The sequence below is a fragment of the Falco punctatus genome (assembly GCF_963210335.1).
Source record: "Falco punctatus genome assembly, chromosome: 4".
Taxonomy (NCBI): Eukaryota; Metazoa; Chordata; class Aves; order Falconiformes; family Falconidae; genus Falco; species Falco punctatus.
The window spans coordinates 98,960,934-98,986,307 of NC_137583.1; the positions used below are offsets into that span (position 1 = coordinate 98,960,934).

At 38.3% G+C, this 25,374-nt stretch overlaps 1 protein-coding gene across 2 annotated transcripts; it reads left to right on the forward strand.

The window, feature by feature from the left end:
* Window positions 1-38: 38 nt before the first annotated feature.
* TOPBP1 (DNA topoisomerase II binding protein 1) lies at window positions 39-24,925 on the forward strand. 2 transcript variants are annotated; one of them, XM_080387199.1, is made up of 27 exons: window positions 39-474; window positions 1,064-1,198; window positions 1,868-2,011; window positions 2,768-2,949; window positions 3,076-3,269; window positions 4,081-4,260; window positions 5,014-5,183; window positions 5,746-5,909; window positions 6,390-6,634; window positions 6,928-7,247; window positions 8,028-8,200; window positions 9,203-9,414; window positions 10,656-10,945; window positions 12,659-12,832; window positions 13,882-13,991; window positions 15,038-15,161; window positions 15,531-15,677; window positions 16,164-16,272; window positions 16,861-17,053; window positions 17,870-18,012; window positions 19,107-19,270; window positions 20,173-20,287; window positions 20,820-20,983; window positions 21,876-22,016; window positions 23,222-23,311; window positions 23,749-23,910; window positions 24,313-24,925. In XM_080387199.1, the coding sequence occupies exons 1-27, from the start codon at window positions 394-396 to the stop codon at window positions 24,454-24,456; spliced, it is 4,470 nt and encodes a 1,489-aa protein (XP_080243325.1). In that variant the 5' UTR covers window positions 39-393; the 3' UTR covers window positions 24,457-24,925. The 2 variants fall into 2 exon arrangements, with proteins under 2 accessions (XP_080243325.1, XP_080243324.1); XM_080387198.1 differs by lacking the exons at window positions 23,222-23,311; window positions 23,749-23,910; window positions 24,313-24,925 and having other exon boundaries at window positions 20,820-20,987; window positions 21,880-22,014.
* Window positions 24,926-25,374: the final 449 nt, after the last annotated feature.

Genomic DNA, 25,374 nt, shown 5'->3' on the forward strand with positions numbered 1-25,374 from the left:
CAGTGCCAGCACCGCCGCTTTTCCCGCCCGCCGTGCAGGCGTTGGGCCGCGGGTGAGAGGCTGTAGTGGCGGTGGGGTGCGTGCGTTAACCGGTAGCGTCAAGTACCCGCTGTGGAGCTCGTGGGTGTGGGGGCGGCAGCAGGGCCCTGACGTGAGGAGGGGGTCCTGTGAGTAAGAGGCCTCCCGGTGGGCCCGGCTTCCCCCGCCTCTCTCCGGTAGAAGTCGGCGCTGAGGCTGAGCGCCGTGGGGCAGGCCCGTGGGCCGGCGGGGACAGGGACAGGGAGGAGAGTAGTTCCGCAGCTCCTGGACGTGGCTGGTGTGCCCTCTCTGCGCGATTCCGGGCGGCTCCGGCAATGTCAGGGCATTTAACGGATTTTGGTTCTCAGGTAAAAGATGAAAGGTAGTAAGGAGCCACTTTTTGTGAAATTCATAAAGTCTTCAGGGAGCTCGGAGTATTTTTTTAAAGCCCTTGAGGTAAGTAAGTAAAAAAAAAGGCTTGATCACCTTTTTCAGTGAGCTTGGTGAATTGTTCAGTTAAATGACTTCTGTGGTTGACTTAGATATACCATAAATGTATGCATCTGGAAATAAAGCTATTTCTGTAATAGGTGTTTAATGTTTAATAAAGTTTGTCGAACAAGAACAATTTTGTTGAAGAAACTGCTTCTTGTTCAAGAAACAGTTATCTCAAAGTTTGTTGATGTTAATGAAAAGTGACATGTAGCTTGGGAGGTCTGGATGGTGGTCACTCATCTGAGCACTAAGCAAACTTTGGAAGGGAACTGGATTGTTTCCCACCTTGAGAGGTTAGTGGGAGCTGAAGTCCCAGTGTGACAAGATCAGATTCTGAATGGTTGTGTGATGCATGTTTAGGTCTCAGTATCGTGAAGGCTTGGAGGAATGAGGGGGACACCATTGAGGTATTTTAGCCCTTTATGTCAATATATTCTTGCATGGTAGCTTTGCTGCGAGCTGTCTGAAGTAGATGCACTTGAGTTGTTTCCACAGGATTGGCTGTTTGTGATTTGTTAATATAAATGTTGTACACACCGTTTACCTGCAGTCTATAGGAGAATTTCAGTCAGAAGAACATCTTCAGATCCTTGAAGAAGAAGCAGCACTCAATATAAAACAAAATGATAAATCACTTTACATCTGTGATCCTTTTAGAGGCGTTGTTTTCAGTCATCTCAAAAAGGTACGCTACCCATCAACTTAATTCTAGCTACGTTCTTTCTTTTCTAGAATCAGTCATGTCCATACTTGCACTCTGTATGCTCTCTCCTTTTGCGCTGAATATAGCAGTATGGAGTACTCACAATAAAATCTTTTAAAACTTCACTGTATCCTGTATTTAGGGAAGAAGATGACTAGCAAGGCATAAGGATTATTTTTGTAACACATGGGAAAATAAATAGTATGATCTGTTCTGATTCTGCCAAGTAGTTGCTAAGCTGGCCCTCACACTTTTTTACCTCCTGAGTGATGCAGTTTTGTTTGACCTGCAAGGAATCGTCCAGCAGGCAACGATGGTCTAGCTGAAATTCTCTGGCATGTTAGCTGTAGCATCTGTTGCTTTTACTGAGGCCAGAAAACCTACAGGAAAATCCACAGTTGAAGGTGAAAGCAAAACTCTCAACTACCTGGAGATGCTAGAGGAGGAGGAGGACAGACCGAGGGCCCTGCCTTCCTCAGGATTCAGGGACAAGGAAAGCCTTCCTTATACCAGTGTACCTTCTGCTAATTTTCTTTGGTTTTTTTTTTTTTACCAGTGTACCTTCTGCTAATTTTCTTTGGGGTTTTTTTTTACCAGTGTACCTTCTGCTAATTTTCTTTGGGGTTTTTTTTTTCTGTTAATTTATTGCAGCTTGGTTGTAGAATTGTTGGACCACAGGTAGTCCTGTACTGTATGCAGTCCCAGCGCCGTGTCCCAAGAGCCGAGTATCCTGTGTACAGTATGACCATGGCCGATGTGACGGTATCCTGTACCAGCCTTGAAAAAGATGTTAGGGTAATGCATTGTAAAAAATGGATTGTTTAGCTGATTATTGTTGACATTTGTTTCAAGTGGCTTCATTACTAAGGCAGCAGTCACACTAATACATCTAACTGTGCTTGTGTCTAGATTTATGTATCTTTGGTAGTTTGTAGTTTATGTAGAGAGTTGTATGGAGAAAGAGGGAGGCTTATATGTAGTGGTGCATCTGCGTGCACATGTATTTATTACATAAGCATATACATACATATCATATAGGATTTTAGCTTATTACTATGGGAGTAAATGTATGGTTTAGGGATTTTTAGTAACTGATCAGAATACTTGCTAGTTGGTCTGCAGCTATAATGCTACGGACAACATGTATTTCTGATTACTCAAAACTACATAGTAAAGATTTAATACACAGTCAGCTATGGTTTAAATAGTTTTATCTTAGAAGTTTACTTTTTATGTGTTCTGATATAGCTCTTTCTAATTTATGCTGCTTAAAATGTCAACCATCTGTGAAATTTTGCTCTTGCTATATGATTGCAGTATTTTTATTAAGGGTGTGTTATATTCACCTTGTCATAAATGCAAATAAAATGGAAATTATATTTGATTTTTTTATGGCATCCATATATATCCATTTTGTATTTTTGAATATGTTTTAAGGAGAAGCCATGGACAATACAAATCCATGATTTTGTTTTTTAAGGTGACTGTGAGTGTGATGTAGGTTCATTCTTCTTTCTTGGTAATTTTCTGTAATTTTTTTTCACCACCCAGGAAGAAGTCCATAAATATGTGCAGATGATGGGTGGATATGTGTGCAGAGACCTCTGTCTGTCAGTAACTCATCTTATAGCTGGAGAAGTTGGCAGCAAGAAATACTTGGTAGCTGCTTCTCTGAAAAAACCTATTTTGCTTCCCACTTGGGTTAAGACACTGTGGGATAAGTCTCAGCAAAGGTATAAAACAAAACTTATTTTGGTGTGAGGACTGGTAATTGTTATGTTGATACAGACTGCTTTCTTTTTCTGATTGATTTTACTTGGAAGTAAAAATATTTCTTTTTTCCTCTTTCATTCCTTTAGCATGATGAGATACACTGATGTTAACATGGAAGATTACGCTTGCCCTGTGTTCCTTGGCTGTACAATTTGTGTAACTGGCTTAAGTAGTTCAGACAGGAAAGAAGTCCAGCGCCTCACTACTGAACATGGTGGGCAATATACAGGGCAGCTCAAGATGAATGAGTGTACTCATCTCATAGTTCAAGAGCCAAAAGGTAGAACTTAAAGAGTAAATATTATTTTCACTTCTTGAGTTGAAGTAGTGTAAATATGCATAAGGATAAGAGTTGAACTGTGTCTGCTTCAATGTTGCTCTTACTACCTCTGTTTAGGGAATCACTGTTGATGGGAAGGTTAACACAGGGCACGCTTACTTTTCTCTAAAGGCATGAGAAAGAGAAAAGAAGAATAAAACAGACACCCAGATAGTATTTAAGGGAAGAAAAAGCAAAAATCCTAGAGGGAAGGAAAGAATAAAGAAAAACTAAATTTTTTGAGAGTTGTATAGGACTTACATGCTGATTAAAATTGGACTGTGGACTAATGAAGTGATCTGTTCTTTGTGCCTTCTGAACTCCCTACTAAGATAATATGAAAACTCCCTTTTTTTCCTCTTGGGAAGATGAAAGGATTGTAGTTTTATAATTTGAATGGGAAGAGCTTTCTTTTTGCCCCCAGTTTCCCTTCCTTTCCCTATGGGGAAATGGCCTGGAACTTTTTAAACTTTTTCTTTTCCCCTGTGCTTGCAAGCTTTAAAGCCTTTTTTTTTTTTTTTTTTTTTTTTTTCCTTATTGCCCTGCCATACTGTACCCATGAGCTAGCCATCAGTGAGATTTTTTGCTTGAACTTTATTTAGAGAATAAATAAGCAGTTTATCAGAAGAGTCAAGGGTAAGACAACTTAAACATTGAAATTAGTTATTTGAATTTTAAAATTTTCTTAATGTCCAGTCCTCTTTCAGCAATCGCTGTTTGAAGTGTTAGCCTTTTAGTGACTTGTGATTTTTCTTTTGTTTACATTTGAAAGGTCAGAAGTATGAATGTGCCAAAAAATGGAACGTGCACTGTGTGTCTGTGCAATGGTTTTCTGACAGCATTGAGAAAGGCTTCTGTCAGGATGAGACAATATATAAAATAGAGGCTGGATCAAAAATGGGTAACACACCTGCTACGTCGACACCTACAAATCATGCCAGCGAGGCCAATAGTAAGACCTTTTAAAATACGTTAAAGTAAGGTAGGAAACATTTGTAGTAAGGAGGAAGAACTGTTTCAAATTGGTAGGGTGCTGCTTGCTTTTGCAATGCTGGTTTGGCAGTTTGGGTTCTGATTCTGCTTACACTTGAAACACAATGTGACTTTTATGCACATTGAATATTCTAATATGTATAGACTTAAAATGTCAATAATTGTTTAAAAAGGCAACTTGAATTAGACATACGATATTCTGTTTAAGTGTCAGTGGTGTTTATTTCTTAAGTCCTAAAAAAGCACAACTGTTTGCAGATTTGTAGTTTAAAACAAGTGTCTTATGAATTTAATCTTATAGCAGTCTTAGGGGGGAAAACAAATGCTGATTTTTTTTAAAATATTATTTTTTTTTCTCCTTGATACTTTTTTTTTTTTTTTACTTCATGCTATTAACAGAAGGAAAGTTAAAAGCATTTTGTAAACAAACATGGTAGTGTGAAAGACAGCCAGCTTTACATGTGTCTTTCCGAATACCTGTTACTACTTCAGGAAATGAGTAAACCAGTAAGACCATACTTGGTCTGTGTGTAAATAAGCCCCTTGGTTGAACCAAGCTTATACTTATGTATTATATTCTGGTTTTCAGACTCTGTATTTCCTTCTAGCACAACAAAATAATACGTGGCAGTTTTGTATTTTGTTCAGTGAGGCAGCGGAGAGAGATGAGCCAAAACTAATGGATCTTTTTTAATTTTAATTTTATTTGAAGATCATGCCCTTTCGGACGTCAGCCACATTTCCAATATCAATTCAAGTGGTGTTAACGAAACTGCATGTAGTTCTGCTATGAGCAGCAGACTGGATCCCGTTCCTGATGAGCTGGAAAACCTGAATATAAGTTCTTTTCAAGGCCTTGAAGATTTATTAGATGGGTGTCGAGTATGTTTAATAACGTATATTTTGAAAAGTTCAGTCTTAACCCTGTGGAAGCAATGAGGTTGAAGCACTGGCAGTGGCTGCTGGAGTAAATTGTTTCTATCGTAAGCAGCAAATGCCAGGTTCCTTTTGTGTCCACATGCTGTAGCTTGCATGTGTGTCTACATACATACACAAGTGTGTATAATTTTATTAAATATGTAGTATAAATATATATATTTATAGACTTATATATTTAAAAACTATAGTGAATGGGTTGTGGAATTGGTGTGTGATTTTGGGTGGGGTTTGTTTTTGGTTTTGTTTGCACAACTTCAGCTGGGGGTTCATTCCATTAGTAAATACTGAAGCTTTGCTAGATTAATTTGCAAAATAAATTAATCCAATCCTAAATGCTTAGCTTTCTGGCTGCTTCTCAGAAGCTGCACCACTAGTTTCTGTGTTCTACAGCAGTTAAAACAAAAATAAAGAAAACAAACCAGGATAGCCTACTCTTTTTTTTTCTTCTTTTTAACTTTTTTTCCTTTTTTCAAAAGCCTTTTTTGTTGCTCTGTTCTCTTTGTAGATCTATCTGTGTGGTTTCAGTGGCAGAAAGTTGGACAAGATGAGAAGGCTTATTAATTGCGGTGGTGGTATTCGATTTAATCAACTTAATGAAGATGTAACCCATGTTATTTTGGGGGAGAGTAATGATGAGCTGAAACACTTTTTGGACAAGACGACTCACAGGTTATGATAACTGTATTGCCTTGTTTTCCTATTTACAGGGTGGTGGGAGAAAGAAAACATAATTGATTTGAAAATTCTAAATAGTTCTCAACTTAAATGAGAAGACTTACAGATAATGTTCATAAGTACACCCCAATGTATTCTTGAATACTGTGGTTCTTTGGGTAGCCATGAGTCAACTCAGTGAAGTGAAATACTGCTGAAAAGAGGTGTTAACATTTGTTTGTTAATATATTGAGGATGAAGGATTTGGCAACCCAGCAGTGGCAGATACCATTTATATTATAGAAAATAAGTATGAAATTCTTTGTTCTCAGATCAAAAGAATTAAAAGAATATGTTTGTAAAGTACCCGAAGTTTGCTTAGTATTGGAGTTACAAGCTTCAGGTGTGTGTATATACTAATACTTGCAGAGCGGGAAAGAAGAATCACAGTTCTGAAACCTGCTGTAACTTGTTTATGTACACTTTATTTTATAGGCCTCATATAGTGACAGCAAAATGGTTGCTGGAGTCATTTAGTAAAGGTTATCTACATCCAGTGGAGCAATATATCCCTCTAAACTACCAGCTGTTAGAGAACCCAATTTTGGAGCAATGTGGCATGAAGTCAGTTCTTCCCAAAAATAACAATCTCTTGAAGAAAGAAGTGAATGCTATAAAGCATCAGAAGGCTGCTGAAGATGACTTCCTCTCTCAATATGTAAATAATGATTCTACATTAGGTATGTTCTAGGCTCAGCATGCCATAGAAAGCGTAATTACTCATAATTAGCATTTGATTTTTGCAGCATTTGCTTTTCAAAAAGCTAGCTACACCTAGTATGTTAAATTCTGTACTGGTTTTTAGAAATCAAATTTAAACAGGCCTATATAGAGCAGTTTTTAGCTATAACCTGGCTGAAAAGAGCAGAATACTGTCATTTCTTCATGAGCCTATTTTGAGTTGTCTTTGATGGTCTTGTCAGGTAACTGCTATGGTTGTGGGGTTGTTTGTTTGGTTTTTTTTCCCTTTCAGATGAAACTGAAAAGCTACCGTCCACAACCTTCAAGGATGTTACTCACTTGACTGCTCAAGGAGAGAATCAGTTTTCCATCTGTAGTGATTCTTTAAGAGAGTCTTCTGCACTGGCTGAAGGAGGCTTATTTGTCAGAAAGAGATTTCTTCTTTTGGGTTTTGGTGAAGAGGAGGAGTCCTGCATTACAGATATTATAAAGGAGAATGCTGGGAAAATTCTGTCGCTGCAAAGCAGAACTGTTGCAGACTATGCTGTGGTACCTTTATTGGGGTGCATGGTGAAGCAGACTGTTGGTGATGTTGTCACAAATACGTGGCTGGTAAGGAAGTTATACTATCAGTTCCGTGAGTAAACGGGTACCTATGTTAGAAGTATGTCTTGTCCGAATGCTGAGTTACTGTATGAGGCTTAGGAGACTTAAATGTGAGATACTGAGATTTTAGCATTGTTTCATTTGAAATGTACTAAATGAATACTAAATGCTTTAAAGCCTTTGCATCTGTAAGATATCTTTTATCTGTTTCACTTCATTTTCTACAGGCTTGTTAAATAGGACTTCATTGTCATGACTCAGAGGCTTCTTGTATGAGACTGACAGCGTTCTCTCTAAATAATGAATTGTAGAAGGAGCTAGTTGATTAACAGTGATTTCATATGGTGTCTTTATTTTTTCATACTTTTTTCAGCTTTTTAACTGGTGACAGAAGAGCAAGTCAGTCTCAAAGTCAAAAAATAACATGTCTGCCGAGAGTGGACAGATGATATAGACTAACTGCTGTTAGTATTTTCAGTACTAGGTAACTTTGCTGTGAAGTAAATCTATACAGACTCTCAGGTCACACCTTGAACTACTTTAAGGTAACCTCTAGGGTTGAAAGAGAGTCACTGAAAAGTTCTGAATAATGCCTCAGTATGTCAAACCTGACAAAATTAAAATGATCTAGAAAAGAATTTGTCTGATTCAGTGGGAAATAATTTGTGACGGAAGCAAGATTGTTTGTGTTGAGACCATAAATGCTATTGTACGGTTGCTGTAATATTGTTGACTTTGTTGCTGTTTGGCTTGATCTGGGTTTTCTCTCTTTCACCTTCTTTTAAGATTACATGTGTGGAACAGCAGCTCCTTTTAGATCCTCAGTCCAGTCCACTTTTCACGCCAGTCACAGTAATGGAAGGAGTTACCCCTCTGGAAGATTGTGTTCTTTCTTTTAGCCAGTTCACTGGTGCAGAGAGAGACTCCCTGGTTTATCTGGCAGGACTGCTAGGAGCCCGGTATGTCTGTCTCCTGTCACTGTTTCTTAGTGTTCTTAGACAGCCGGTGTGATGAAATCCATTATGCATTTTCTTTCTTCTTTTACAGGAGTAACAAATATTAGCATTAAAACTCTTCTGGATTCTATTCACTTACAAAGCCTAGTGCTGAAATGTTGAGACATTATTATATGGTACTTTTATTTCTCTTTAGACAAAGTTAGTCAGTGTTCATACAGCCTAATTTCTACCCCAGAATACCCCCATTCTCACATTTCTCAATGACTGAGTGTCAGTACCTTTCTGCCCTACTCTAGAGCCAAGTGTGTGGGGGGGGAAAAAGTCCAGTTTTTCACATACCAGGTCTTCTGAGTTAGGCTTCCTTGTCCAGGAATGGACCATCTTTTTCAGTATTACCTTGTTCAGTCTCGTAACAAGTGATAGTGTACCATTTCTTAGGAGCTGAGGTGGTGAATTATTTGCTCCCAGTTCATCAGAATCTTTTAAAAAACCATGCTTAGTCATGAAGTGGCAAAATTGTATAGCTTGAAGTATCATTTGATCTGATTTGTAGTCCATTTGAACTAAATTCTTTGGTGGTGAGTTCTCAGTCCTGCCTTCTTGGAAGATTGGGTCCTTGATGATAAGAGAAAAATTGTAACATAAAGAAAACTTCTGTTCATTTGGAAATGGTGCTTGTTGGCTCTAGAAAGTAATCCAGCCTGTCCCATTCGTCTTGCAGAAGAGTGTTAGACCCAGTGTATTCGAAACGAGGTGGGTGAGGACCTCTGGAATATGAGAAATGTTACGTTTTCAATACTGATAGAAGCAAAACATTGCTCTCTGATTATTTTTTTTTTTTTCCCTGTAGGTATAGGTTAGGCTATAAAATGCAAAGTGGATGCCCTTAGATAATTCTACTGGTTCTTTTCTTGTAGCTTGAATGCATTTTTTAGTAGTATAAATGTGCCGTAGCATAGTTTTGTTTATGACTAAATGAATCTTTTATTAATCTAACTTTAGCGTCCAAGAATTCTTTGTGCGGAAAGCCAATGCAAAAAAAGGAATGTTTGCCAGTACCCATCTTGTGGTGAGAGAACCGGATGGTTCCAAGTATGAAGCTGCGAAGAGGTGGAATTTGCCAGCAGTCAGTGTAGCTTGGCTTTTGCAGTCTGCGAGGACGGGAAAGAGAGCAGATGAAAGCAAGTTCTTGGTTGAAAATGCAGAGGCCGAAGGTTGGTTATTAGCAAGTTAGGGAATATGATTATGTCGTTGTACTGTTTATTCATCATAAAGCAGGTATGATGACAATTTATTTTCCTAACACCTTTGAAGTATTAGAGCTAAAGGATATTTTTCGAAGTATCTTTCCCCCCTGGTTTTTTCCTACTGTTGACTTGTGATTGTAGAAATGATAATGTGTTTGCTGCAAATCTCTTGGAGCTAGTGGAGTCTTGTGGTTATCAGCAGTTTGGAATCAAGGTCAGTGTCTCAGCTTCGTCCTTTGACACACACGCTGCTCTGTAGATTATGTGGAAATTGATGATAGATCCACCTTAGAACTTCATACTTGTTAGTCTGCAATGACATGATGCCCCTCTCTTCATATCTACTTCATCTTCTGATGCTTCTGCTCCTTTTCCAGTTAATTCACACATTTTATTTGGCAATATTTCTTCCATATTGAGATGCACACTACAGTGATTTAATACTGAATTTTAGCAGACCTGTTTTAACAGTGCCCTTGTGAATTAGTTACATGGGTCACTAAGTCAGAGGACAAAAGGTATGTTGATGGCATAGGCATGTCTCACCTTAAATTTTTAAGGAGAAAAGGGGCAGGGAGCAGCAGAAGTGAACAGTAAAATGTAGAAGCAATTCTTATGCTAATCTTTTTGAGCTACGCAGGTGATGAGTCATGCTTATCTAGAAGTGTTTATGGTGGATAAGCTTTAACGGCTTATTCCTGGCTAAATCTTGGTTCTGTTAATCCAAAGGCATAAGGGGCTGGAAGAGTACATAGTGACCTAAAGAGGTATGATTCAGAGTCATGAATACAAAAGAAATTTTATGTTGTTTGGGAAATAAGGAGCCAGGGAGGAGTTACCTTTACTATTGAAAGGAAAGGATTTGGTGTGTATTACATGTTTTTCTTGGGATTTGTATTTTCATAACTCATCGTACAACATAATAAGCCCTATACAGGTATGTGTGGAACTGCAAACTGTGAGCAGACGAGGGGTTGCTCGCTGCTTTTCAGAAATTGAAGGTCAGGCTCAGTACCAATGGAAATCAAACTAAGCAGTTAACTGGAAGAGACACTTAAGACACTGGCTTTTAAAATATAATTGTCGGTTTAGGGCATTTATTGGGAGGATGTGAATTATTTTTTTACAGAAAGAAAGGTCAGATGAAATCTGTGTGCAAAAGAAAAATCAGGTTTTGCCTGCTTATGTTTTCTTTCTTCCTTTTAAAGGTACAGAGAGTTCCATTACTCGGCTTAGCATGACACCAACAACTATTAAATCTACTGATTTAGAACAGTTTGCTTATATCCTTGAAGTGGGAAAAAAACCAGCTGTGACCCCTCTTGATATCAACAAGTTCCAGAGTAAAGCTTTCCAAGCTGTAATGTCTCGTCATACTGGGAAAACAACCCCTCTTGCACACGGAGGACCGCCACAGAAAGAACCATCTCTACATCTTGATACACCATCAAAATTTCTTTCCAAAGACAAATTATTCAAGCCTTCTTTTGATGTAAAGGTGATCATCTTTGCAAATTTTTAGTCTATAGAGCCAGTAAAGTTAAAAGATGTGCATAAACTTAAAAACAGCACAGAAACCTGTGCTTACGCATTTTTATGTGTTAACATACAGACTTTCCATTTGAATAAAGCCAGGAAAACTGGCTCCATTTATTTATATATATACTGAATTCTTTGACTAGTAGATGCTAAAATGTCCTTAACAAAGCTCCTTTGTGCTTATTGCATTATATGCTCATGTGTTCTACACCTCACACAGTACACAGTCTGTGTTCTTTACATCTCAAGACTGAGAAATGCAACAAGAAGGCTTATAATTGCTCCAGATATTTGGAAACAAGTGTTTACTTGTTTTGTGATGAAATATTACTTTAATATGATATGCTTTAATGTAATAGCTTTATGGCAATTGCGAAACTGTTAGTGCAAATTGAAAAAGGCACCAGGGTTTGGGGTTTGTTGTTTCATTCCGAAGGCCACAAAAGGCTAGAAAAGCTACTAATTTTAAAACAAAGCAAAGAAACCCCTGACACTTAGGGAGTATCTGTGCTGGAATAGCTCTTGAATGACTCAAGTGTGCTTTGGAAGTCTTCAGGATTATTTTTTAATTTTTGAGCCCTTAACTGAAAGAGCAGTGATTTAATTCTTGCAAAGTTAGGTTGTTGGGTTTTGGGTGGTTTTTTTTTTTTTTTTTTGTGAGGTGGTTTGTGCGTTGGCTGTTCTATTGTGGTTTTCTGGGGTTTTTTAAACCTCTCTGCCTGCAATAGAACAAAGCATGTATTACAAAACCAGAAGAATCCAATGTTCTCTTTTTAGGTAGTTTTGGTTCATGAAGAGAAGGCTCCAAGGAGACATTATATTGGCCTTCCAGTACTTAAAGGGGGCCTTACAGGAAAGATGGGGAGGGACTCTATTAGGAAGTGTAGTGATAGGATGAGGGATAATGGTTTTAAAATAAAGAGAGGGTAGATTTAAATTAGATAATATTAGGAAGAAATTATTTACTGTGAGGATGGTGAGACACTGGAATAGGTTGCCTAGAGAAACTGGATGCTCCATCCCTGGAAGCATTCAAGGCCCAGTCAGATGGGACTTTGAGCAGTCTCCTGATATAGTAGAAGGTGTCCCTGCCCATGGCAGGAGTGTGTGGAGCTAAATGATCTTTAAGGTCCCTTCGCACTTAAAGCATTCTGTGAGTGAGTGAGTCTGTGATTCAGTTGTTACTCTGCTTTTTGAAATCTAATAGTTCACTGCTCTGATAATTTTCAAGAGCAAGATATTCTAGACCAAAATGTATGTGTGTGTGTGTCTCTCTCTTTAAAAAAAAAAAAAAGGGGTAATAGGAAACATTGTTTTAAAGGTGTAGATAGAATGGCATATGAGTATGTGATTATCTAAAGTAATTGGTTGGAGTTAGGAATACCTGTGTTTGGTTACTGGCTTTTCCATTGAGGGCAGTTTTCCTTGATAGCAATGTAAAGAGATTAATAATCCATTTTCCTGGCTTGCTTATGCATACTTTGATTGAGATTGTCTTGTACTGCTTTTGTGCAGTGGTACTACAGTTGCACTTGCTAGCTGCTGCTGTAGCACACCATCCTGGCTTAGGAGTATGAAATCTTACTACAGAGCATATCTGTGAAACTTACACTTGAGTGAGAATTTTGTAATGCATTTGTGAAAGTCAGTTAGTTGCTTCTTTTTTTGGTAGGATGCTCTGGCGGCTTTGGAAACTCCAGGAGATCCTGATCAAAAATCCAGGAAACTGAGCACACCCCTCTCTGAAGTCATCGGCAGAAACTTGAAATTGGCACTGGCAAACAGCACAAGACATACAGTAGCTCTTACTGCCAGCCCTCAGTTGACTGTTGCACAGCCAGAAGTGGTAGGAAATTTTGGTTTTGAGTTTCTGGAATATAGGCTTAATTAAGAAGATGCTATTATCATTTGTGATTTAAGTTATGAACGAGTTTGTGAATTGTGCTTTGTGATCTATTTGTGTAGAGATCCATGTGATTATGCATTCTTCAATGACAGTTTAAAGGAAGGTAAGACAGGAGTTTCCTCCTGGAAGGCAAAAACTTTTAAAACCTTTTTCTACTGTCTGTACTATCGTCTTGAGTATTAAGCAGTTGCCAGGTAACATGACATAGAAGTATGTACCAATTTAGACTTAGTGTTGGGATGAGAGAATTTAATCATGCTTAAGAATTTCTCAGGCTCCAGATGAACAGAATTAAATGCTTTGGACTGAAGTTAGGAATTCTTTTTTTTAGTGCATATGGGTTTGAGGCTTTTGTGTGTGTGTGTGTGCGCCTGTCTTCCTCTGTAAGGTGCTGCTTTCCTTTTTACTAGGAGGCACAAGATGTGATCAGTTGCTTACCCCTTTGTAAAGACATGTTATGTTACCCTTCCTTGTAGTCATCTTGCACCTAGTGAGACAAACCGGAAGATATAGGAGGAAAGGAAGCATTTATATGCTGCTTGCCATGTTAGTACACTGTTTACTGTAGAGGAGGGCCAAGAAATCTGATGGCCTTCAGCAACGATAGGCATTCACTTTGTGTTTTGTGGCTCCTTATTACTTTTCACTCCGATACAGGAATACACTCCTGTGGCATCAGGTTTGGTAATTCCCTAATTTCAGTATTTAAGGAGCACTTAGTCTGTGATGGAAGAAGCAGAATGTATTCCAAGGAGACTGGCTGAGAGTGAATCTTTTGTCTTTGGATTCCTGGTGCATGGAATGATAATAGTGCTGGGTTTTGACCATGGAGTTTGGGAGCTGCAAAAATGGAGAAAATGTGTTTGTCTTGGTTTTGTCGTTATTGCGTATTTTACTGCATACTACACTAAATATTAAAATATTTTTGTTATTGATACAGAAACCTTCCAAACATGACTGTCCTGTTTTTATCTCTTCTGTTTGAACAGGAAGAAGAGCCCAAGCTTCTAGCTGATGTTGTTATATATGTTAGTAAAAAACTTAGTAAGAGGCAAAGTGAACTGAATACAATAGCAGCTTCTCTTGGGGCAGACTACAGGTATCAACTGATACAAACAACTTCTAAGCTTCTGCACTGATATGTGACTTCTAATAAATATGAGTCTCTGCGCTAGCATGCTTTAGATTTGACCATCTTAAACAATTTCTATTGCAAAATAAGACCATCTTTCTCTGCCACATCCCCAGTCTCTTTGTCTTAATTAAGTCTATCTTGGAAAGGCAGTCTGTCATGAAGTCTTCCCAAATTGCAGAATGTTGTTGGGTTTTTTTTCCTTCTCTTCTTTTTTGAAGAAAACTACAAAACATTTAGCTTTGGGGTAGTTTAAAATTTGCTTTATATTTTAGATTTTGAATCTGAACTGAATTTGTGTGTGTTTCTCCCTGGCTCAAAATTAATTATTTTACAGATTGTAAGCATGGCGAATTTAGCATTTGTAGAAAAACTTAGGAAAAATAGGTTGTCACAAAGGGAAACTAATGTTTGTCGTTTAAGACAGAATTCTGTTCCCACTGAATCAGATGTATGTATTTTATACTGACTTCTATAAGTGTTACCATTCATGGTGTGGATGAGGAAATTGCCCTTACGTTTGGTAGTAGCTTAGAAATGCTGAAGGCTTGCATGAGATAGCAAATGCTGGGTTTTATCAGTTTAAATGTTAGAATCTCACGTTTTGTTTATTTTGAGCTTGGAGGATCAGTATTTCACTTGCATCTCAGTATGTCAACAAAAGAAAAGCTGTCTCATCCTGGGTCACACATTATTTTCAGAAACTGATTTGTAACTCCACTTAAAAACAGAACAACAAACCTAAAGCAAACCCCCTCTTCTTTCATATGTTTATGGGATTTAGTTTTGTTTACTTTGGGAATACTTTCAAAAAATATTGAAGATGTTCTATCCTGAATCTGAATGCTGTCTTTTTTGATGAAGAAAGCAGGCTTACTGCTTATTTAGGCATTACAAAATAGGCAAAACAATATTTTAATATGGACAAGGGATAGGACAGTTTCGAAGCTGGATTTCTGATACTTTTTGATAGAAATGATATCTTCAAGTAGTTGTATTGTTTTCTTTTCTAGATGGTGCTTCGATGAAACAGTAACACACTTCATATACAAGGGAGGACAAAATGACAATAATAAGGAGTACAAAGCTGTTAAAGAACGGGGTATACATATTGTTTCAGAACACTGGCTTTTAGAGGTATGGAGCTTGCTTTGTTCCATTATTAAAAGTGAGGGGAACATGGGCTTAAACCAGTTACATGGCAGTGGCTTTTCTGTTTGCATTTATACTGAACATATGTAGGAACTGATGTTTTACATCCTGCTTTGAATTTATGAGTTGAGCAGTCAGTTTTCACTGATGTACTTTTAACTTATTCTCTATGAGGAGAAAAGAAATTCTTTTCCATTGAACATTTCTGCTGTGTTTCCCAGTATAAGTGCCACATTTTTCTGTTGTGTAAAGTACTTTTCATTGATATTCTTACTGTACTTTTCCTATGTTTAGATGTGAAATTTCTTTTATCTCAGTTTCTCATCTGTGTTATGTTAACTGATCTTACTACAGAGTGCCCAAGAATGCAGACGGCTTCCTGAATCTCTCTTTCCTCACACTTACAATCCCAAAATGAGCCTGGACATCAGTGCAGTGCAAGATGTCACACTATCCTCCAGTAAACTTCCGTCAACTGGAAAACCAGCAGAGGAAAATGAGGTATAATGTGTGATATGACCTCATGTTCTATGAAGCAATTTGGATTCAGTTAACTTAATTGGTATATTAATAAAAATAATTGGTGCTTATTCAGTGATGCCGTGAATCAGGTTTAGCTAGTAATTAATAGTAGGTATTGCAGATGTTCCTTCAGGTTTTTCTGCATTTTCTAGGGTGATGGAGGGAAACATAGGCATTTCAAGATTAGAAGTGCTTTCCAAATTTGAAGTGATATAGGTCCAGTCTTTGCTTTCTCTTGTAGGTAATGAGATTCAAGGTGTGAACGTGCCTTAGCAGACACTTAGACTGCAGTTTAGGTGTCACTGATGCTGCTGGTCACTGATTTACTGTAATTTTAATAGCAGAAAGGTTAGATTTACTCTAAGGCAAGATTATAATCTTCAGAATTTATACAAGTGTTGAACATGGGTAAAAAAGCCAAAAATGTTGGTTTTGAGAATTCTGACTCGTCTTAATTGGTTTTAGATTATTCCAGTGGACGAAGATGATGCAGAAGATGATGGAACTACTGACCAAATAAAGGAAACTGTCACTACAGGGGAAGAACAAATTGTAACAAGTGAATCCAAAGGAGGTAAATGTGAATCTGTTTTCAAGGGAGTTGTGGAATGTCAAACTGTCAGTGTAAAGCTTTTACAGTTTCAGGTGCTGAATGTTAAAATCCGGAAGCTTTAGGTACTGTATTTATATAATGGTCAAGTACATGTATTGTTGCTGAATGAAAGGAAAGGGTTTTGCTCTCTGTTTTAAAGACTTTGACAGCCTATAAGAAAGTAATGATCATCTGTTGCAAATTACTTAATTGCAGCTTCTTTGGTTTTAAAACACTGAAGTTTGTCTTTAACATGATGAATCACTGTTTTAAGAATATATGTTTTTTGTTACGTAAATAAACGTGTTGTGGGATAATTGTGTATATGTTAGGTCATGCAAGGAAATTCACAGATGAGCCAGATGGAGATTTCTCCTTGTGTCTAGGGATAGGGAACTTGGGCATACATAGGTTTCCTAGATACTTTTCACAGATATCTTTTCCTCTCCTTAATGTTTTGTCTTTGTCCCAATGTGAGGGTGCAGGGGGGAGCTGACTGGAATTTCGGTTACTTTTCGCTTGTTGCAATGTAACAGTCTTGATCTTACGAATTTTGTTCCTTCTCTTAAGTTTTAACCCAAGCACTAGAAATGAGGGAGAACTTCCAAAGGCAGCTGCAGGAGATCATGTCTGCCACATTGCTAGTGAAACCACAAGGGCAAAGAGGATCCCTTTCAAGGAACAGTTTTGATGGTTCTCCAGCCACTCCTGCTAGCGCACGCTCGGTGCGAAGTGGCCGCAGTAGGCTCTTGGAAGCTCTAAGGTACTGATTTGTGTTTCAAAGCATATTATTTTGTCCTCTGTGTACATACTTCGATATTCATTGAAACGTGAATAGGTCCCGAGGGTTTTCAGGTGTATTGGCTTTCTCTACTGATTTACTTAAGTTGCTTCTCCTGGAATTCAGAATCTTTAAGTGGGCATACTAGATAAAGTCAGAATGTTATCTTAATCTATAGTGGGTATCTTTTGTTTTCCAGAAAATCACAGAATAGTATGATGGCTTTTTTTCTTTTTTCTCTTTTCTTTCTTTTCTTTCTCTTCAGATTAGTTAGTGTTCTTACAGGTTTTGAAGAAAGCAGGGCTGCAGTATTTCAACACAGAGATCATATACAAGTAGTAGGTATTTCTGCAAAGTGCCTCTATGAATGTTTCTCCTCTCTGCTTTTTCTTTTCTCTCTAAACAGAGAATAGGATTTGAACTCTTTAACAGTGCTGAGCTGCAGTGAGAAAGTAATGGAAACCTTGCAAAATTATTCCTTTAGCTTGGTGTTTATTTGCAAATTAATAGGTTCAGTAGAGTACACTGATTTTGGAATAATGGTCAATACAACACATAATAAAAGCATCTCCTGATATTTTGGTTGCCTTTTTTTCAACCATGCTGACACTTAGGCTCACAAAGCTAGGCTGCTAGAGTTGCATTTATACTGAAATATTCCCCTTTCCCAGTCATGCTTTCTAATAATAAGGTTGCTTGGACATTAGAGTTGATGTGATCATTAATGCATTGCCTTCTAGTATGGTAGTCTTCTGTAAAACAAATGAATACTTAAGATATCTGTGCTTTCTTCCTTAGGCAATCCCGTCAGGCAGTCACAGATATAAACACGGAGCCATCCCAGAGTGAGCAGATCATCTGGGACGACCCTACTGCAAGAGAGGAGAGAGCAAGACTTGTCAGCAACTTGCAGTGGCCTAACAGTCCTTCCACTGAGCAAGGTCAGAGTAATGCCAATAAGAACATGGATGAGCCTGCTTTTACAGCTGAATGCAGAGATTGCTGGTACATGTAAAACCAGAAACACCATATCCTTGTCCTTTCCTAAAGCATCCATTTAATATTTGGGACTTTTAAAATACAGTATTATTTGAATTCTACCTTTTTTTTTTAAAGTGAGCATTGTTGGCACTTCTTGAATGCCAAAAATACAATTTTACATCTTTGAGCTCCATTATGTGTTGCTGTTTTTAAAGAGAAGCTTTCCTATCCATTTGCCATTTGTGGTCAAACACCAAGTAGTGCTTGTCTAGAAATAGTCTGAAGCAACTTCAGGAAACCCTCCAAAATTTTTTTTTTGTTGGGAACCACAGCTGGTTTCCAGGTAACAATTCAGGTAGGTGTAGTGGAATGCAAATGGGAATACCAGTAGCAAAATCTTTTTAATTGTAGTGGAAATATTCATAGGTGAAGAATGGAGATATAGGAAGAAGGTAACACATGAGCCTGAAAAACAGATGTCAGAGCTGCAGATGGATGTGCTTAGGTTAGGATTTTGTGAAGATACTGTATTTATCTTTCCTGTTCTCTTTGAAGTTCTTAGTCTACTATTAGGACTAAGGAAGCAACATACTTAGTTTTTTCATCACTTTTTGCTTTCTTCCCATTCCTGCCTCCTGAGGGATAGTAAAATCCTTTATTTCTTCTTCCCTCTTGCCTCAACTCCTTCCCTCAATCTACTCACAGAGTTTCTGCTTGCAGCGATGGTCTTCCTGACCTATAGTTGACCCTAGCCTAGAGGTTGAAGAAAATCAGCTAAATGCATTCAGTTGATTTTTGATTTTGCTCTTCCCCCCTCCCCCAACCCAAGCAAGGCATCCAGGGATGTGAGTCAGCAATATTGCAGTTGGTAGTTTGTGGTACAAGGAAAAGCATCTTTATGAAAGGCAATGGTGAAATGTTGTACATGCTGTAGCAGCAGTTATATTTTGTCCTTTTAGGATAGTTAGTTACTTTTTTAATTTGTTATTTTTTACTTTATCTGTAATCATATTCAGCCAAAGACAAGTCATGCAACAATGCTTTACTTTCACAGCTGTTCCTGAGGCTGGGGTTGGAGATGTGACTGAAGGGGTAAACAGTCCTGTTTGTAGAGATCCTGAAACACCGATTAAAGATGACTTGATCCCCACTCCACAAGCCCCCAGCATTGCATTCCCGCTGGCTAACCCTCCTGTGGCACCACAGCCCAAAGAAAAGGTGTGTAATATGAAGAAGTATTTATGATGATTGAGAGATCTAGTGACACTTTTAAGAAGTTTTGAACTTGATGACAGATACAAAATAGGTGAATATCTGCAATTAGAACTTTGAAGTGGATTACTTTTGTGCAGTTCCATTTCTTTTCCCCCCCTTTCTGTGAGAGTTTGATCAAATAATGTTTGTTCAGACAAGTAAAGCTTTTTGTCCTGTTAGTTCCTGCTGGAATGTTGAAGTAGGCCTTGGAGTGCAGTTACTGTGTGTGTTGCTTGGAACTCCTCCAGCCACGTTAGGATGATGGAAAAAAGGTTAGGCCTTTGTTTCCTTGGTGGTACCTGGAATTTATGTTTAGGTACAAACAGAAAAATTTTCTGCTGAAAAACAGATTTAAAATGTTACTATTTTGTAGTGAACTTGCAAAAAGCTGGGAGAATGAGCTTAGTCTTTTTGCCTGCAGCGTATCACCTGATGCTCAGACTTTCAGCAACTATGTGTCTTCGAAGCCACAATGTGTCATGTTAGTAAATAAGCTGTGGTGGAAATACATAAAGGCCCTTGAAATCATAAAAAATCTGAATGAATGAGGCAGTGTGATAGATAGATGATGATTTCTTAATGTGTTCGACTTGGTGTTCAGTGGATATGAATGAAGGATTAGTTTTTGACAGATTGGTTCAGTTGTGCCCTGAAGAAAGGGGGAACCAGGAGGATGTTAAGCAGGAGCCTGAATTTGATTTGATAAGATCCAAGCTTTTTTTTAGGTGACTGACAAGTTTGGTTCTGCTTTTCCATGATAAAAGAAAACTCAGTATAAAAATAACCCAGAATGTTTGGCAGAAAAATAGTCAGCTGTCTACCTAATCTTTCTGTCATACATTCAAAATCTGTTACTGTATTTCCAGGCTGTTACAGAAGATGAGAAGGCTGAGGAAGAACCAGAAAAACAACGTAAATTTCAGCTGTCTTCTCTTAATCCTCAAGAAAGATTTGATTACTGCCATCTGATTGAGGAATTAGGTACCAGATACTTGTGAAATGCAAAGAATAGTATGTGTCTGTGTGTGTCTGGTCAGCTGTGGCCCACTGGGGAAACGAAAGGGCTTCTGTTAGTGACTCATGAGATTTGAGGTCTCAAATTTATAGCTTTCTGTGCTTGTGAGTGATTCTTGGAATATATTATTATTATGTGAGCGCTCAGTTTTGCTGTAAAACAGCAATGGTTTTGTCTTCTGGCAGTTTTCTTTTAGTTGTCTCCACAACAGCCTCATTCTTTACTGTTCAGAGTGCCCAGTATCTGCTGTCCTCTGGTGTCTCTCTCTTATTCCTGTCTGTGTTACAGTGGCATTTTATTGTCAGAACACTCTTGCCTGGCAGCTTCTCCTTCCTTGCCAGCTTCTGCCCATGTCACTTCAATGATAATATTTTCAATGTAAATTTGAGTTAATTTTTTTTTAATCTGAATTCAAATAATTCTCACTTTGGGTTGATCCTTCCTGTGGTACAGCATGACCCTTAAATAATTTGAATCAAATTAATTCCTCAATTCAAGGTGGAATAGTACTTGAGAAGCAGTGCTTTGATCCAAGCTGCACGCATGTTGTTGTGGGACATCCTCTTCGAAATGAAAAATTCTTGGCTTCGATGGCAGCTGGAAAGTGGGTGCTTCATCGTTCCTACCTGGAGGCATGTAGAGGAGCTGGCTGCTTTGTTCAGGCATGTGACATTATTATTGAGAAATGAGAATGTTGTACCTTTTTGCATTTCTTTTTTTTTCTGCACTACTAGGAAAGGACTTAACCTATCAGAACCAATTAGTGGTTTCAGGTGCCCCAAGCCTTGGGAGTTTTAGAGGATCTGAAGTCTGAGAAATTCTTGGCCAGCTTTTCTCTAAAAAATAGCCCTGCACCAAACTCCTAGTATAGGATAAATGAGATACTTCTTATAGTTGCTTTTGAAAATTAAAGCTTGAGTACCTTTTGGTAAATTCTCACTGGTATCAGCTAAATTTACGTGGATCTTGTTACACCAGGAGTTAAATCTTGATCCTTTCAATAAACGAACGTATAATAGTTTTAAATATTCCAACTCTATAGCCATGTACACAAACATTTTTGAACACTATCTCTTCCAACTCCTCACCTCCTGTGCTGTTATTTCACAGTTCTCCTGGGTCTAGAAGTTCTTTTACATTGACCAGGCTAACTCTGAAATAATGCCTGTAGAGTGGTTCATATCTTTCTGTATCAAAACCAACTTCCATTGTTTTGGAAGTAGTTGTTGATGGTGTCCAGAGTAGTGAGTTGCTTTGCTCTGCTGTTGAATTTCATTGTAGATAACTGCAAAAGGAATCTGGTTGTGTACATGACACAATGTCACTGAAAACATGATATGATTTAGATACATATGTGCAATTAAGAGGCATATAGATAATTTTACCTAGAGCTGTTTTGGCCAGGTAAAATCAATATGTAAAGCCAGAGTGAATTGCCATTTGTTCTGTTTTTTTTGGTTTTGTTATTTCTTTTTGGTGTAGTTTTTAAAATTTATTTTTCTGCTGGTAAAGTTGGCAGGACTGTTTTGTAATTCAAGCTTATGATTCTTTTAGGAAGAAGACTATGAGTGGGGAAGTAATTCCATACTTAATGTTTTGCCTGGAATCAATGTAAACCAGAAGAAACTAGCACTTGCAGCATTGAGGTGGAGGAAAAAAATTGATAAAGGGAGACAAGAAACTGGTGTTGTTGAGGTATGGTATTGCTGTGGTATTTAGATGCTCATGCAATGTAAGTTGCACGGTGTGAGTGGACAGGACAAGGATCGTCACCAAGAAACTCAGAAATTTAACTGGCGAGGAAAGATAATCTGCCTTGGTATTAAGAACAGAATGGCTTAGCTGGATATATTCTATAAATTTATATATATATATATAAAAGATACATTAAGTAACTTTGTTTTAAAAAACCTTTTAGTGCTGGTGCATTAAAAAGCTTAATCTCCTGAACCATTGTTCATGTTTTGCAAAGCTGGAATATGGCTACTTATGTATGTAAATGTCCCTCAGCCAGGGAAGATGATGCTTAAGCGTCAGAGCTCTGACTGGGGAGCCAGCCGAACTCAGCTGTACTAGGGAACCACAGCTGGTGGTTGCAGTAATGGAAATAGTGTGCTGTGCTGTTTAGTGAATATAGCTCTCTGGATAGCATTTTTATAGCTCTAGTACTGAGCATACTGTTGCACTTCAAACAGGACACAAGTTTACACCTTTCCTAAAGCAGCTTCTGTGATTTTTATGGTGCAAGTTCTGTAGTTTTTCAGTGAGATTTTTGAAAGTGGGACTTGGGTTCCCCAAAGCCTTTTAACTCCTCTCTCAAATCAGGCATTGCAGTAGAATACTAGCTGAAAGGTAGAATTACTGCTGCAGTTTCAGTGACATCAGGATAAATCTTGACTTGCATGTATTTTACAATAACCTTTTTTAAATGAATGCTTGTAACAAATCTTCTGTACCTCTTGCCTACTTGGAAGTAGAATGCTTGTAGGAGGCAACCAGCTGGTCCTAGGTGCTGTTGCTGTAACTGAGTAGATAATGTAGCGCATAGGGTGGGCGAGGAAATGTTTCCAAGCAACTGCTTTTTCTTAAGATGCTTTCCTGTAAATGAGTGTCTGGTGTTCTGGAAAAAATACTTATTGTCAAGGGTCTTTTCATAGATGGGTTTGCCAATCTTGCTATGCAGGTGAAAGGGCTTGGTGGCAAGCTGCTTGACTGTATGGTGTTGGTCCAATAGTTGTGTTCTGGGTTGGGGGTTCTGCTGTTCACACCTAAAGACAAAACTGGGTGGTAACAAATCTTTATCTGACGGATATTCATCAGAAGGGAAATTACAGATCCATTAAGCCTTTATATTTTTTTAGTACCAACATACTTGTGACTAAATTGAGTTTTTTATCTAGGGAGCTTTCAGTGGCTGGAAAGTGATCCTGAATGTTGATCAAACCAAGGAAGCAGGATTCCGTCGCCTTCTTCAGTCAGGAGGAGCAAAAGTATGTAGCTTTTTGGAGCAGAAAAAAAACCCTAAATAGGTTTTGTTTTGCTCTTTCTGTTAAACTCTGTGCTGGGCATTTTTCATGTGAATAAAAGGTTTAACCAACAAAATTGCTTACACAAGGTAGCTGGTCAAAGGGTGGGAGGAAAAAGCTATGTCATCTTCATTTTGCAAGTGGTCAGCTTGTCTGCGGTTGCACATGTCAGTAGTGCTGGTGGGAACTGAGGATAGAATTTCTGTGCCCTGCTCTGTTGAGAAGGATCAGCCTTCTCAAAAGGTACATGATGGTACAGAATGCAGCTGTAAATGGTATTTCATTTCCAATTGGCTTGCTAGTTGATTTGATGAGTGACAGTATAGGTCATGAACTGCATTTGTCTTGGGGAAGAAACACAAAAATAAACTTGTTTTTGTCTATTGTGTTTTAATCTGTAGGTGTTTTCTGGTCACTCCATGTCTCTCTTCAAAGAAGCAACTCATCTCTTCGCTGACTTCAGTAAGCTGAAGTCAGATGATACCAGGGTTAACATAGCAGAGGCTGCAGCCCAAGGAGTGAGCTGCCTGAAACCAGAGTACATTGCTGACTACCTCATCCAGGTGTGCATGCCTCAGGGTGCTCTCAGGGTGTCATCGCCAGCCCCACAGGTGGATGGGGCAGGCCCATCTCCTCTGAGAATCCCAGCCACCTGAAGTCTGTAAATGGGACAGCTGCTTTACTGGTCATGTGCCTCCTTTGCGAGGAATTGTGGCCATGAGTGCCTATACAGAGTATTTTGATCTGTGAACTCAATAACTGCTATAACATGACTTGTTTAGTGCTGGCAGTGGGATCTGTTGCAGGGTAGGGAGCTTGCAAAACATATATTCAGAATGTAGATGTGCAATGGTTGGTTGTTTTAAATTGTAGAAATCTAATGAGCTGTTTCTTCTCAGAAGCTTTTTGAGATAAACAAAGACTTGAGCTAAACCATTTTTTTTTCTTTTTTTCCTCTATTGAAGGATCCACCTCCCCCAATGGACTCTTACTGCCTGCTGGAAGCTGAATCTTACCTTCAGAATAACACAGAACTTAGACTTGGGTTATCCCAGAAAAGAAAAGCACTGGGAGAAATAAGCGGAGTCAAACGATCCAGAACACACTGAGCAAATTATGTGCTTTTGATTTGTACATGGTTTTAATTCATAATTTTTTTATTCTCACCACAAAAATGAAAAGCTTTGAGTTCCACTTCCGATTTGTCCTGAGATTAAAACAACTTTACAGTAATGCTCACAAGAGATTGCTTTGGTTGACAGTAGCATGTAAAAATATTCATGCAAAAAATACTTTGTTTCTGAAATGTCCTAAATATCCCACTATAATTTTGTTTAGGGATGTCATTGTACAATAATAGTTAAGAAATACTTTGTCAGGCACTTCCCACAACTTTCATCTTTGGTTTGTGGGGAAAATACCAGTTGATAAGAAATCTTTTGCATTTCCAACACAGTAAAGGAGTTAGGTTTTACACTAATTTTTCCTCTTCTGCTATTTTATCTTGGAGGGGAAAAGGGGAACTGGACAAAAAAACTTGTGTATTGATAGATGTTAATAAATTTAGTATAAAACAGAGGTACTATTGAAGTGCTGCCATTGTGAGTGCTCCGGAATCTGTTCAGCAAACATTGAACCAGCTCTGTTACACAGGAGGTGAGGTTTGTCTGACCATGCTCCCTCTTTGGGTCTGTGACAGGAACCAGAGCCAGAACAGACGCTAGTTCCCAGCAGCTGGAAATGTTCTTAGTGACAGTCACAAGGTTTGACGAATTGCTTGATGCTTTAGCTGCTGTGGGGTCTGGATATTGTATGTGAGTTGTATTTGTCTATGTTAAACCATGTGTATGAAATCTGAAGAGCTGTATTTAAGCAGCTAGAATTGCTGCAGCCTGCTTGAACAGAAAAGCACAATATGCAGTTGCACAGGCCCAGTGGAGTTCTCTGGGGAATAATGTTAACATCTTTAAAGTCTATTTAACTTGCCTCTTAATTGGGTGTGTGTGTGTGTGTGTGTATTCTACTTA

Excerpts from the sequence above, each read along its gene's own strand:
- TOPBP1 (XM_080387199.1), top strand. The coding sequence starts at position 394 with ATGAAAGGTAGTAAGGAGCCACTTTTTGTGAAATTCATAAAGTCTTCA. Across the intron at positions 3,270-4,080 it reads CATAGTTCAAGAGCCAAAAG|GTCAGAAGTATGAATGTGCC; the intron begins GTAGAACTTAAA and ends TACATTTGAAAG. Across the intron at positions 19,271-20,172 it reads CACCACAGCCCAAAGAAAAG|GCTGTTACAGAAGATGAGAA; the intron begins GTGTGTAATATG and ends CTGTATTTCCAG.